The sequence below is a fragment of the Balaenoptera ricei genome, chromosome 4, assembly GCF_028023285.1.
Source record: "Balaenoptera ricei isolate mBalRic1 chromosome 4, mBalRic1.hap2, whole genome shotgun sequence".
Taxonomy (NCBI): Eukaryota; Metazoa; Chordata; class Mammalia; order Artiodactyla; family Balaenopteridae; genus Balaenoptera; species Balaenoptera ricei.
In genome coordinates this window covers 9,379,421-9,393,023 of record NC_082642.1, presented here as the reverse complement: position 1 = coordinate 9,393,023, position 13,603 = coordinate 9,379,421, and the positions used below count along the sequence as shown (strand labels likewise).

Below are 13,603 nucleotides of genomic sequence, written 5' to 3'. Positions count from 1 at the left end.
AAACAGAAAGAAATTAGAAGTACTCAGCTCCTAGTTGCCCCTGCCCCAGCTTGTCTTCACCTGGAAAGGGTAGAAGGAACCAAGCCCAAGAAATATGGGGAATAGTGAGAAATCATCAGTCTGTTTACTGCGGTCACAGGCTCTAGGCCCAGCTGGACTGTGCATGGAACTCAAGTTCCTCTGGGGAACTGGAAGTGCTTGCAGATGTTCGGAAGGAACAAATGCCAAGGAACTTTAAAGAATTCAAGTTACCTCTAGTCAAGAAAAGCCTCCCACTCAGTAACTGCCACCCTCTTTGTAGGCAACTGCTGCTGCTTTCCAACTTGTCACATCTGAGCTTCTACTCCTCAGGCCGTGTTTCAAGGTTTCTTTTGCCCTGGGTACAGTTGTTCCACTTCACCTCACAAAACCGCAGCTGCCTACAAGGCCACCAACCTCTCTGCACTGCTCAGTTCCAGAAAAGAATCCATTGGAGTAAGCATCGTTTTCATGCTGGCATGTAAGTACCTCAGTGTCGCTGATGTTGTCTCGTGATGTAATGCTCTAATAGGTTCTTATGGATGATGATGGAGCCATAAAAGGCATGACTGATGTCTAATCTAAACATACTACACATATACCTTCTTCCTGATTTGCCTCTCCATCTGGGTCTACAGTCTTACTAAAGTTCAGAAGCCTTAGCTTGACTTGGAAGCAAGCTAATCCTACCAGTGGACCAGTGGTTCTCAACAGGAGAGGTTTAGCCCCAAGGGGACATTCAGCAAAGTCTGAAGACACTTTTAATCCTCACAACTCAGAGGGCGTAAGGGGGCTACTACTGGCATCTAATTGGTAGAGTCCAGGGTTACTACCAGCATCTAATTGGTAGGGTCTGCTAAACAGACTAAAATGCACAGGACAACCCCCAAACAAAGAATTACCAGACCAAAATGTCTATAATGTTAAGATTAAGAAACCCTGCGGTAGCCTAACAAAATATCATTAATTCCATGACTTTAAACTCATTTCTCATTTGTCATGTATTTTTGGAGTACAGAGTTACAGTACTTGCCTTCAAAGATTGAACTAGAATACGAAACTGTTCTGCATACCTACCATGCATACATTTAAACCATATTCAGAGATCACCAGCATCAGATAAAATAATGCATGCCAAAAACATTGTTGACTCTTTTTTTAATTTCCAAAATACATGAAGCTATTAATATGCATAAACCATTAACAATTCATTTAATAAGTGCATGAAAGAGCGAAGTCTTGACAGTTTCTATGCATAATTTTCACTTATGAACCTGTCTCTAGACTCTTTCTCATCCCCATTAAAGTCTTACCTGCCTTAAACATAATATCCCCTACCATAACCAGGAAGAATATATGGAGTTCATCTTTCATATCAGCAGATTTGAACCACACACCTGACCCTGCAGGGCAGGAATGTACATTATATTCTGAATCTGCCTGATGCCATTATGATACTCTCACTGAGGTATTAATATATATAAACATTCCATTTGATGGACAAAATGCTAAGCAGAAATAAGCAAATGAATGAGTTTAAAAATGGGTATGAGTTAGAGAGTGAAAAAGAAAGAAGACTGGGAACAGAAAAAGAGAGTGAGAGAAAGAGCTTTTCCAAAAAAGAAATCATCAAGGCTTATGCCAGATATGTTGGGGATAATTACTTCAGCTATGTCCTTCTCTCAGCTTCTGAAGCCCTGCCATTGTCCACAATTTGTGACTTGGTCCTGTATTATTCTTGATCAACTTGTCAGTCTGTCGGTTAGAATTTGTCATCAAACTAAACTTTTACCAGCTGCTACCCTTATGCCCATTGGACTTAAACCAGCCACTCTTTCCCACATTTTATACTCTGAACTAAATTGTGTGTGAAAATTACCTTTTATTGACTTTAGTGAGAGCCTTATACAAACAACTGAGGGCAGATTTGAACTGCCCACTGCCAAAATAGCCCTCTGTCCCATCTGTTGGATGCACATATCATTAAGACTTTTATTAGCCTCGGAAATGGAGAACTCATTTTATGGTGTTAGTTAGCTAAAAATCTACAAAAGTCCTTGAAAAGCAGTTCTTACTGGTCCTGGTAACCACTGCATCTGAGCAAACGTTGTTAAAGAGCCAGACTGGGAACAGATATTGAAAGATAAGAATGCCTCTAAATGATAGCACCAAACTGTAATTTCATGTCTATAAATTCATACTTTACATTAAACTGCTCAGAGAAGATGTACCTATTGCCCTTCCAAAATGGAGACTTTTTAAAATTTAAGTTTTGAAAGAAAATAAGAAAAATTCCTCAGAAACATTTGGAAAAACATAATTTCTTAAAGAAACCACTGTGAAGGAAAGACACGGCATAAGAGTCACCAGCAGAAGAAATCAAGAACTTTCTTGGAAAAGTTATAAAAGGCTTAACCATTAGGGGCCCAGGGAGAAGTAATGATCTTTTACCAGAAGAAGAGAATAAAATCATGGAAGCCTAATATGGCTTTTTACAGTTCTGCTTACAATTACACATTAAACAATTTACCCCTTGTGGATGAGTTCCTGAAGCCTGCTGAGATGTGGCACTCAGAGAAACGAGTACATGCTGCTTTTCTTCTGTTGAGGTTTATTTTTATTAAAACAAGAAACTTACAACAACTAAAAAAAATTCATTTTTGCTGAATTTTACTCTTTCTAAGAAGAGCGACAGCATGGATGAATATTTATCCAATGTTTGTAGTAAGTCCAACAATAAAAGGCAATGGCTTATACATTCATGCCCAGTCAATGTCCTATGGGCTGGAATTCATAAAATAAAGGCAGCAGATGGCATTCCTAAATTTAATTTGCTATTTGACTCATCCTTGTGTTCCCACTCTGAAATGCAGACACTGAATGTTTATCTAACACTGTTAGAAAACACAAGACCATGCTTTGAGCAAGTTTATCATGTAATCTGATGCTGGACCATCAATCCTGAGAATGAAAACAGTAGCCCATCCACAGAGGCACTCTCTTCAGATTAAGAGGGACCAATACTAAGAGCAATTAAGAGTATCATCAACAGCCAATACGCCATGTATCAGGGATGGCATTGCATACAGTTTGGAATCACTTCTCATGACAGTAAAGCAATACCAGAGACCATCAAAAAGAAGAATGTGCTTTGATTCTGCTGTTCTAATTTGAAATTAAAGAGGATATTTTTGTGTGTTTCGACCTTACCTCCCAATGTTCCATTAATGTGATCGCTTTTCCTTATGGGTTCTTCTCTTGAATACTGTGCTACTGTCTTTGATTGTCCATTAGTATGTATACATCAGACCAATATTCTAGACCACCACACTCTAAAATGAATACTTTTTGAGACTTACGTTACTGCTTCTGGCAGCTGTCAAAATAATTCCTGCTGACATCATGTTTAACAGACTTGCCTCCCAGTCAGATCAATGTTGGGAAGCAGCACGCAGTGCTACAAAATTAGGTCATTAATTGTGAAGCAAGCTAACCCCTGCTTGCATTTGGAGACCAAAAAACTCTGAAGTTAAAAAAAAAAAACTGAACAATCAAAGATTCTGGAATCTTCTTTTAAATCTCAATAAAGGTGTCAATTTAGCTATTTAATTCTCAGAGTTCTTCAGAGTTCTTCGGAAGAATTTTATTATTTAAAAGTATGGTGATATAATACCTAGTCCTCCAAAGGGATCTGAAAACATTCCAACATTAAAACATACACCACTCCTAAAGGGTGAAAATCCAAGTGCTAACACCCATTGTACTGACCATCTTTCTGAGCACTCAAATGTTAATTTTTTCAAATGACTACAGAAGAATCTGTTGTTAACCTGTTACTCTCAAGTGTCAACCTGAGTGGTCATCATAGTATTTGCCTATAAAATTACCTCATAATAATATAAAAGAAACACAAGAGTCTCAATGACTTAGAACCTGGGAAGAGAAAAAACCAATCTGGTAGTTAGAACCAGACTGCCAAATGACAGCATCAGCTGCATTATCTGTGTGCCTGGAGGCTTCCCTTCCAAACTAATTTTAAGAATAAATTGAAATTGAACTGGAGCCGTGCAAAGTAGAACACAGACCTTTTTGAAGATTCGTATCAGGTAAAGAGTAAACACGTTGTCAGAGAATATTGACATTTTCTTTTTAGAATTGATTTTATGCTTTTATTTTTCTACCCATATGGCATTTTATATTATTAACATTTATTTATTAAAACCCTGCCCTTTCCTCAAAAGGTTTTAAGGAGTTTGAATGTTCTGTTACAGTATTTTAAGATAAAAATAGCTCCCCATTATCTTACAAACTAGAATAAAACAAATATTTCTATCTGAATTAAAGGTGGAAATGTACACCTTCTTACAAGTTTGTTTCCAAAGCTGTTAAGATGGAAATACAAAAAAGCTCATTTATTAATTTAAAAATTCAAAATACCTGGAATCTTTCCCTAAAATCTATCATCTAATACGCAAATCAAAGATCAAAATATTAAGATGGTCTATAAGAATTAACAAAGATAAATCTTTTGTAGATCCAAAAACAGGTTGATTTATTTGGCATCATTCCAATTTACCTCCCCACTCTTCTGTCCTGATTAATTGCCCTCAGCAAGGAGCTGTAACCTAGTTATTCTGTTTTCTTAATTCCTGTTGATGGGGTGTTGATAGAAGGATAAAACAAGAACCAACTGCCTTTTAACTAACCCATTCTTCATGAGTTAATCAATCATAACTTGTCCATTTTAATTATCTCCCAAATTCCTAATAGAGATATGCTTGCAGTTTCCAAATATTTGCATGATTAAAGATGTTTTCCTTGTTTCAATAAGGAACCTCAAATTGATGAGTCAGGTGGCAAGATTCATGGGGTGAAGTTGTCCTGTTTATCTCCCAGCTTTCAAAAATACTGGTCTGCAATTCAGTAACAAAACAACATTCCCACCAGAGATATGCAGACTATGCCGATTAATGATAATGTACATGTTTAAAAAAATATATGTACCAACAGCAGTAGATGCCAGAGAGAAAAGCCTCCAAGAAAATGTTTACTAGCCTCCCTCTTCAGATCCATAGAAAGGCAGTCTATTTGAATATTAAATATAATTACACAAAGCTAACAGGCCATTGGTACACCTGGATAACATTTTCAGGTCGTTTTTGCCCTCCTTGGAGCCATACCATAGATTGTGTCATCAATCAGCTATACCACTCAAATTACACAGAAATTCTCGCTGCTTCACAAACTACTGGACAGTTCAGTTATGATAAAAACGTGAGCAGAATTTTCATTGCACTGACTGACAATCAGTTATTTTGATTGGATGCAAACAGAAACAAAAGCTAACTTTTTTCAAAAACAACTTCCCATTTAGGAACTACCCTCTTCTATCACTGAAAATCCTACCATGTTTTAAACATCAGAATTGAAGCAATAATGTTCCTCTTTCATAGTAAATGGTCTAGCAACTGATGATAGAATATGATGGTGATGACGACAACAATGATGATGATACCGGGTTTTTGAGAGAATAATTTTTATATAAAATTTTTCCTATTCAATATCCAATAGACACAAATATATGTACAAAGTAACTGAACTCCTCCAAGTCATTAGAACTGTTTTCTCTGATTTAACAGAAATTGCACATTCCCTGATTTATCTCTCTTCCCTTGAATCATCTGGTCCTTTAACAGTAAAGAAGAGCCTTCTATTTACTTCTCACCCATCAGTTCTAGGTAGCACTCAAGTTGAGAGAATGGTTTGCCCAAAATCATCAATTGACCCAATTGTTAAACCTACATGCTACAAAAAAGAAGAAAGATGTCAAGAAAACTACTTCCTTAAAATTTGTGCCTAACCACTAATATGCCTGGCACAGCAGGGCTTGAAGAGCAGAAATCAAGCCCTTTTCATCTCTGAATACTCAGAGTCACTTTGAGTCACTCCTCGCAGGAGGGGTGATCATTACTTGCCCCTCCTGAGAGGAGTGACTTATCTGCCTGGTGAAACTTGGGAGAGCCTGACATCCATGACAACATCATCCTGGAGGCAGGGTACTGTTTAGAAACATAGAGAGTGCAGGTCCATCTCTCCTTCTCTTGGACCTGTCTATCCTTCAGTGAAGCTTTTTTTATACAGCTCCAAAAGCAAGTTATACTTCAATATCATAAATCATATAATTAAATGTAATCAAATGTAACTATATATACATTTGTATATATTCACTGAACTTCCCTCTAAACAGTATAACTTATAATCCAAGGTGGGTGTTCAAAACATGCCTGTAAACATTCTTCTGAATATATTCTTAGTATTTTACAATCACACTGATGGCACTTAGCCCACTGACCTTAACACTGAAGTCACAATAAACTTTTTGGCCTTGAACAAAACAGACCAAGAATCCACAAGTTAATGTGATTCCCTTTGTTAACTCAGTCTAGAGTTTCCCAAAATGTGTTCCCAAAATCACTGGTCCTAAGTGATGCTTTTGAGAAAAACGTTCCACAGCCAAACACAATGGTCTAGCAATAGTCCTAAACCTTCTAATTTAGCTGGACTTAACCAACCTGGCACTCTACTGTGAGATAAGTTTGGGAAATGCTGTATCAGAGTCCCTTTTTGATAATTCACAATACATATTAACAACTCTAAAAAGCCCTACACTAAATGAGTTGGTTTATTTTAGTTTAAAGCAAACACATTTGACCTTAGAACCCTTTCCTATTTAACACCATGGAATATGCTTGGGGAAGTGCTCTTCCAGAAAGTGAGACATCACATAGGATGAATCATAACTCCATGGGGCAGTTTACAGCCTCTCCAAAATCTCATGCTGTTACATGAAACACAAACAGATACAAAGGTGCCTCTTGGCTTATTAATCACCAAAGCTGCGCATAAAAAAGAAGAATTTAGGGCTTCCCTGGTGGCGCAGTGGTTGAGAGTCTGCCTGCCAATGCGGAGGACGCGGGTTCGAGCCCTGGTCTGGGAAGATCCCACATGCCGCGGAGCAAATCGGTCCGTGAGCCACAACTACTGAGCCTGCGCATCTGGAGCCTGTGCTCCGCAACAAGAGAGGCCATGATAGTGAGAGGCCCGTGCACTGCGATGAAGAGTGGCCCCTGCTTGCCACAACTAGAGAAAGCCCTTGCACAGAAACGAAGGCCCAACACAGCCATACATACATACATACATACATAAAGAAAAAGAATGTAAGCAGACAAGAATATCATTAAAAAAAAAAAAAATTAAAAAAAAAAAAGAATTTAAATATATAAACATGAGATGGGAAGCAGCAATTTTAATATCTATGAAAAATTATTGCAACTAACAAAAACAAATGTTAATTACTGAAAATCCTAATTGCCTTCCACTTGGATTCACAAAGTACCAACTGAAATAAATTCTCTAGCATGTTTACCATCCCAAGTACAATACCACAAGTCATCCACAAACGATTATGTCGTTCTTTTTTTTAGCCATCCAGATCCGAACCCCTACTCTAAGGTGTTACACATGACAGAGTTGCTCTAGACTCCCTTCTTTCAGGCGATGGTGCAGTTTATACAATAGCTAATATTTCCTGTTGTAACTGTACTGTTGTCTCAGTGGAACAGTCAATACTGAAATTTAAGAAGAAAGCTACCTGACTGTCTAAAGCAGACACTGATGTTTTATGGAATTTCTTCAGCCGGTTAGATCTGGTACCCTAGGGAGGCATGGCTGAGGTCAATACTACAGATTGGTTTCCTCATACTGTTGGGAGTCCTGTTGATATTAACCTTAATTAAATGCCATATTAGGCAAATTGAATGGATTTGGTCCCAGTCCCTGTCAGTCAGATTAGTAAGAGTGACCAACAGAGTAGCACACTCATGGAAAAATTCACCAGAAGTCAACAGTGTATAGAAAGAGGTAGGAACTGTTGAGAGGCAAGTCTTCATGGATCCCTTTGTTTCTGCATGTCTTGGGACAGCTTTTATTTTGGACTATCTTTTCAAAGATGTTTGTACAGCAAACAACTTGAAAGACAGAAATGACATCCCCCTCTAGGGCAAAGGAAAGTTCTGTTTGCCATTCAGGATATTAAAGCTAATGTCTCGTCTGGGGTAAAAGTTGGGCAGATTTGCTAGCAGCTCCCTTATAAGATTGAGAGGTTCCTAAACTTGGTATACCTCAATTGTGACACAAACCTTTGCACCCAGCATCTACCTGGGCCCACCTCCACATCATCCCCATAGGACTGGGGAGTAAAAGGACTGAAACAAACATAAAGCTTACGCTGTCTGCTGTGCTTGCATAATAAAGTCCTTGAATTTTGATCCAGGAGTTTTGTCTTCTGCCAGCATCTATGAAACTGTGGCTGGATAACCTTTTATCTTGTACGTAGGATAGTATCTCAGACCCTTCACACTTTTTGACAAAGACCCAGATTAATGTACAGAGATAACATGCTTATAAGTTGGAAGACTCAAAAGTATAATTATATCAATTCTCCCCAAATTGATCTATAAATCAGTGCAACACCAATCAAAATTCCAGCAGGATTTTTCTATTTTCATAGAAATTGACAAGTTGGCACTGAAATATATATGAAAATGTAAAGTACTTAGAGTAGCCAAAGCAATCTTGGAAAAGAACTAAGCTGGAGGATTTATATACTCTCTGACCTTAAGATTTACTATATAGTAATTAAGACATTGTGATAGTTGTATGAAATTAGAGAAATAGATCAATGGAACACAATATGAAATCCAGAAATTACCCCGCACATATACGGCCAAATGAATTTGACAGAGACACCGACTGTAATTCAATGGGGAAAGAAAAACCTTCTCAACAAATAGTACTGGATCTACTAGATACCCATGTTTTTTTAAACGTGTTGATCCATAACTTACATTGTGCAGAATGGCCTAAACTACAAAGCTGCCATAAGAAAACATAGGCAAATATGTCTGAGGCCTTGGGATAGTCGAAGACTTCTTGGGAAAAAATGTAAAAGACCCAAATTATAAAAGAAAAACAATAATGAAAAGGCAAACAAGGGCTTCCCTGGTGGCGCAGTGGTTGAGAATCTGCCTGCCAATGCAGGGGACACGGGTTAGAGCCCTGGTCTGGGAAGATCCCACATGCCGTGGAGCAACTGGGCCCGTGAGCCACAACTACTGAGCCTGCGCGTCTGGAGCCTGTGCTCCGCAACAAGAGAGGCCGCGATAGTGAGAGGCCCACGCACCACGATGAAGAGTGGCCCCCGCTTGCCGCAACTGGAGAAAGCCCTCACACAGAAACGAAGACCCAACACAGCCAAAAATAAATAAATAAATTAAAAAAAAAAAAAAGGCAAACAATTAATTTCTTTTAAAAGGCAAAAGAGGGCTTCCCTGGTGGTGCAGCGGTTGAGAATCTGCCTGCCAATGCAGGGGATACGGGTTCGAGCCCTGGTCTGGGAAGATCCCACATGCCGCAGAGCAACTAGGCCTGTAAGCCACAACTACTGAGCCTGCCCACCTGGAGCCTGTGCTCCGCAACAAGAGAGGCCGCGATAGTGAGAGGCCCGCGCACCGCGATGAAGAGTGGCCCCCGCTTGCCGCAACTAGAGAAAGCCCTCGCACAGAAACGAAGACCCAACACAGCCAAAAATAAATAAATTTTTTTTAAAAAATGTTAAAAAAAAAAAAAAGGCAAAAGACTTCAATAGATGCTTCACAAAAGAGGACTTACAAATGGCCAAAAAATTCATGACAAGATGTTCAATGTCATTGGCATCAGGGAAATATGAATTAAAACTACAATTAGATACCACTGCACACTCACTAAAATTACCAAAATTAAAGACTATAACACCAAAATGTTAGAGAGAATGCAGAGCAACTGGATACTGGGGGAAGCTTAAAATGATACAACCACTGTGGAAAAATGTTTGGCAGAATCTTAATAGTGTGAAGCCCTCCCTACATTATTATTTAGCAATTCCATTCTTATATTTACCTCCCTCCAAAAAGAAAACATACATCTACAAAAGGTCTTGTATACAAGGTTTATTGCAGCTTTATTCATGATAACACAAAATTGGAAACAATACAAATATCCACCAACAGGAAAATAAACTGTGGTATACAATAAAATACCACTCGTTAATAAAAAGGAACAAACCAATAATACAAACAAAACACTAATAAATCTCAAAAATGTTATCTCGAATGAAAGAAGCCAGACACAAAGAAATATATACCATATGACCTCATTTATATAAAGTTTTAGCACAGACAAAATTAACGCATGAAGCTAGAAATGGAAATAGTGGTTGCCTGAGGGGAGTACAGAAATAGACTGAAAAGATGCTCAAAGGAACTTCTTAGGCTGATGAAAATGTTCTACACCTTGACTGGGATGTCAAATTCTATAGAATTTGTTCTATATAATTCTCAAATCAAAAAGATGTTAAAGGCTATAAAATAGATTTTATTTAAAACTCCTTTACCTCCAGACTATTCTAGGTCTGACATCCAAATCAGACAGGCTGAACTTCAGATTATTTGCTCTGTTTCCACAGGTGTTAAGAGAGATATACTCGCAGACCTTACACAGCTACCAGGGCAACAATGCCAGGAAAACCTTTAATCAAGATTTGATAGTGCCTATTTGCAATCAGGAGAAGAAAACAAAGAACACCCCGGATTATAAAAGCAGGTGAAACCCACCAAAAGACCTAATCAGGCACAATGCTGGCGTTCTTGATTCTCGTGACTGTGACCCTAGCATCTGCTCACCATTCTGGTGAGCACTTTGAAGGGTAAGTGACTGACACCTTAAATGAGCAAGCCCTTCCTTGTTAGCCAAAAAATTTGAACACATTACCCAATTTTAAATTTTCTCTCTTTCTTCTGTATCTCACCATTCAGTGAGAAGGTGTTCCGTGTCAGTGTTGAAGATGAAAATGACATCAACTTACTCCGTAAGTTGGCCAGCATCAGTCAGGTAAGTAACAATTCTATGCTCTAGGGTTTCCTTCACACTTATTTTAAAATCTTAGATTATACTATGATTCCATCAAAGGAAGAATGACATGAAATATTAACTATAGCACTTTTGTAGCAAGAAATAAAAACTTGAAAAACATTTAGTGCCCCCATGCCTTCATTTTCTGCCTAAATTAGATTGCCATAAGCCCTATAGTATTATAAATCCAGGGTAACTTTTTAAAGAGCTGTCAGAGCATGACAACTGAATGAGCTGAAACTGCTGCAAAGGTCATAGAACATCTAATGTACAGTAACTTCCCTTCTAAGGCAAAAGAGAAAAATGATCAGCTTGGATATTACAGAAAAACTGGGCTTTTGTCCAACTTGATATTCATTTCCACATCCCATGTATCATCTGTTCTCTTTGATTTTCTTTCATTCCAAATCAAACAGCTTGAGTTTTCATGACCTTGATTCAGGCCCTCTTAATGATATGGCATGAAGGGGGTAAAGAAGGTAAAAAGCCAGGAGTGATTTTCATACTTTTACTTTCAAGAAACCAAAATCTCTAGGCTACTTTATTTTTAAAAATCCACTGTATATGGGATGAAAACTGACAGTTTTAATTATATATATATAGTGTGTCAGGAAGCTATTGCTGACCACAATAGTTTACTTGATCCAATGCTGTCTTTTCATGAATATAGAAACCAAAATATTCTACTAGCTCCTAAGTATCTATCTATCCATCCATCCATCTATCTTTCTATAGTTATCTTTTTAGCTTTTATGGTGTGGAGGAAAAAAGAAGGTAAAGAGTGTCATAATCTGAAACAGATTCAGAAGGTTAGAATTGAAAGAGAAAATAAAGTCATCTATTGCAGCCTTCCACTCAAATTTGAACTTCCTCACTGGAAACAGCATCCCTGGTTACTAGCCCTGATAAAAACTGTTTATTTCCAAGGATAGTAGGAATACTGCTTTTTCAAGGTAGCAAATTTGCCTTACAAATCATTTTAATCGTCATACTGAGCTGAAAGCTACCTTCTCTATCTTTGACCCATTGGACCTAGCTAAGTCAAATACTGTCTCACTTCTAAGATTTATCTTTTCCAGGCCTTCCACCATTTCTCTTAGCACTGGTTTGCAGACACTTGATCATTCTGGTCACCTCTGAATAGAGCTCAATCTTTCTGTCTATATTTCCTTTTTAAAATGTAGCTCTCAGAATTGACAATGGACTTCCAGGTGTGCTCTGATTAATACATACTGTAGAACCATTGCCTGCTTTCATTTGTAAAGCAGACACTTATTAATGGGGCCTAAGATTCTTTTTAGCATCTTGAACAGTTAGAATGCTCTTAGCTTATAGTAAACCTATTGCCAATCAAAGCTATTAGGCTATTTTTTTCTCACGTGAATCACCCTCAAGCAAGGTATTCTTCCTTCTGTACTTGCGTAATTAATTTTTTAACCTAAATACAGGATTTTAGATTTACTCTGTTAAAAATTATCTTGATAGCATATTGAGACAGTTTTAAAAATTAATTCACTCATCCAAATAATTCTTCGCCCTAACTTTGTATCACCAGCAAGTTTGATAAACATGCCTTCTTGACTTTTATCTTTGTCACTGATAAAGAAAAAACATTAAGGAAGTCAGGGGTCAGCACAGAATTAGAGGCACCCTTCATGGTTCATTCATGTAATACCTGTTTATCATGAGGCTCCAATATGCCAGACACAGTGTTAAGTAAGCACTGAAAGTGGTTCATTAACCAACTCTCCTTGGATGAGTTTGCTCTACTTCCCAAGTTACTGTGGTGTTACCTACAGCTAACACTGTGCTTTCCAGCTTGTAAAGAAGAATATAAATGCAGAGACTTGGTCAAACGCTTTGCTAAGATCCAGATTCAGCATTCTATCAGGCTAGTGGTCTCTTTCAGTAATAACATGAAGTTAATTGGGCTTGACTTATTCTTTATTTTTTTGGCTTGACTTATTCTTGCTTTAAACCATGCTGGCTCCCAAGGATCATGGCTTCCTTTTCTGAATATTCGTAGTCCATCTGCTTCCAGTTTACGTTGCCAGTATCCATGCCAGGCCCCTGGAGCTCCCACTTCTGGGATTCATGTGTCTTCCTGTTCACGAAATCCAAGACGTGCCCCCTCCACTCCTCAGTGATCCCTTCAAGCTCTGATTCCTCCAAGATTGCTGGGAAAGTTCTGCAATCACATCCTCAGTATTTTTTTAGTTACCTAAAATTCAGCATTTTCTGGTGGTCAAGAGCAGAGAATCTGGACTCAGACTTCCTGGGTTCGATTCCTGGCTCCACCATTTGCTAGCTGGACCTTGGATGCCTCTCTGGGTCTCAACTTTCTCATTTGTCAAATAAGGAGAATAAGAGCATTTACCTTACAGGATTGTTGTGAGATTTAAAAGAATTAATATAAGTAAGGCACTTAGAAAGAACTTATATAGTAAAAACTATGTAAGCATTTGTTGTTGTTATTGTCATTAGATCCAGGATTTTGAATGCAATTTGCATTACCAGACTAATCCCCTCTCTCCTTATCTATCCTGGGCCTCAATGTTCTCTTTCCAAAGAAGGTTTT

General features: G+C 38.1%; 1 protein-coding gene across 1 annotated transcript in view; it reads left to right on the top strand.

Moving 5' to 3' along the window:
• Positions 1–320: 320 nt before the first annotated feature.
• Positions 321–13,603, top strand: part of CPB1 (carboxypeptidase B1) — a 50,502-nt gene continuing 37,219 nt past the window's right edge. Inside the window, exons 1-3 of the mRNA XM_059921872.1 lie at positions 321–499; positions 10,580–10,819; positions 10,929–11,004. Coding sequence (XP_059777855.1) covers positions 10,749–10,819; positions 10,929–11,004 — 147 coding nt within the window. The 5' untranslated portion in view covers positions 321–499; positions 10,580–10,748. The remainder of the gene's footprint in view (positions 500–10,579; positions 10,820–10,928; positions 11,005–13,603) is intronic.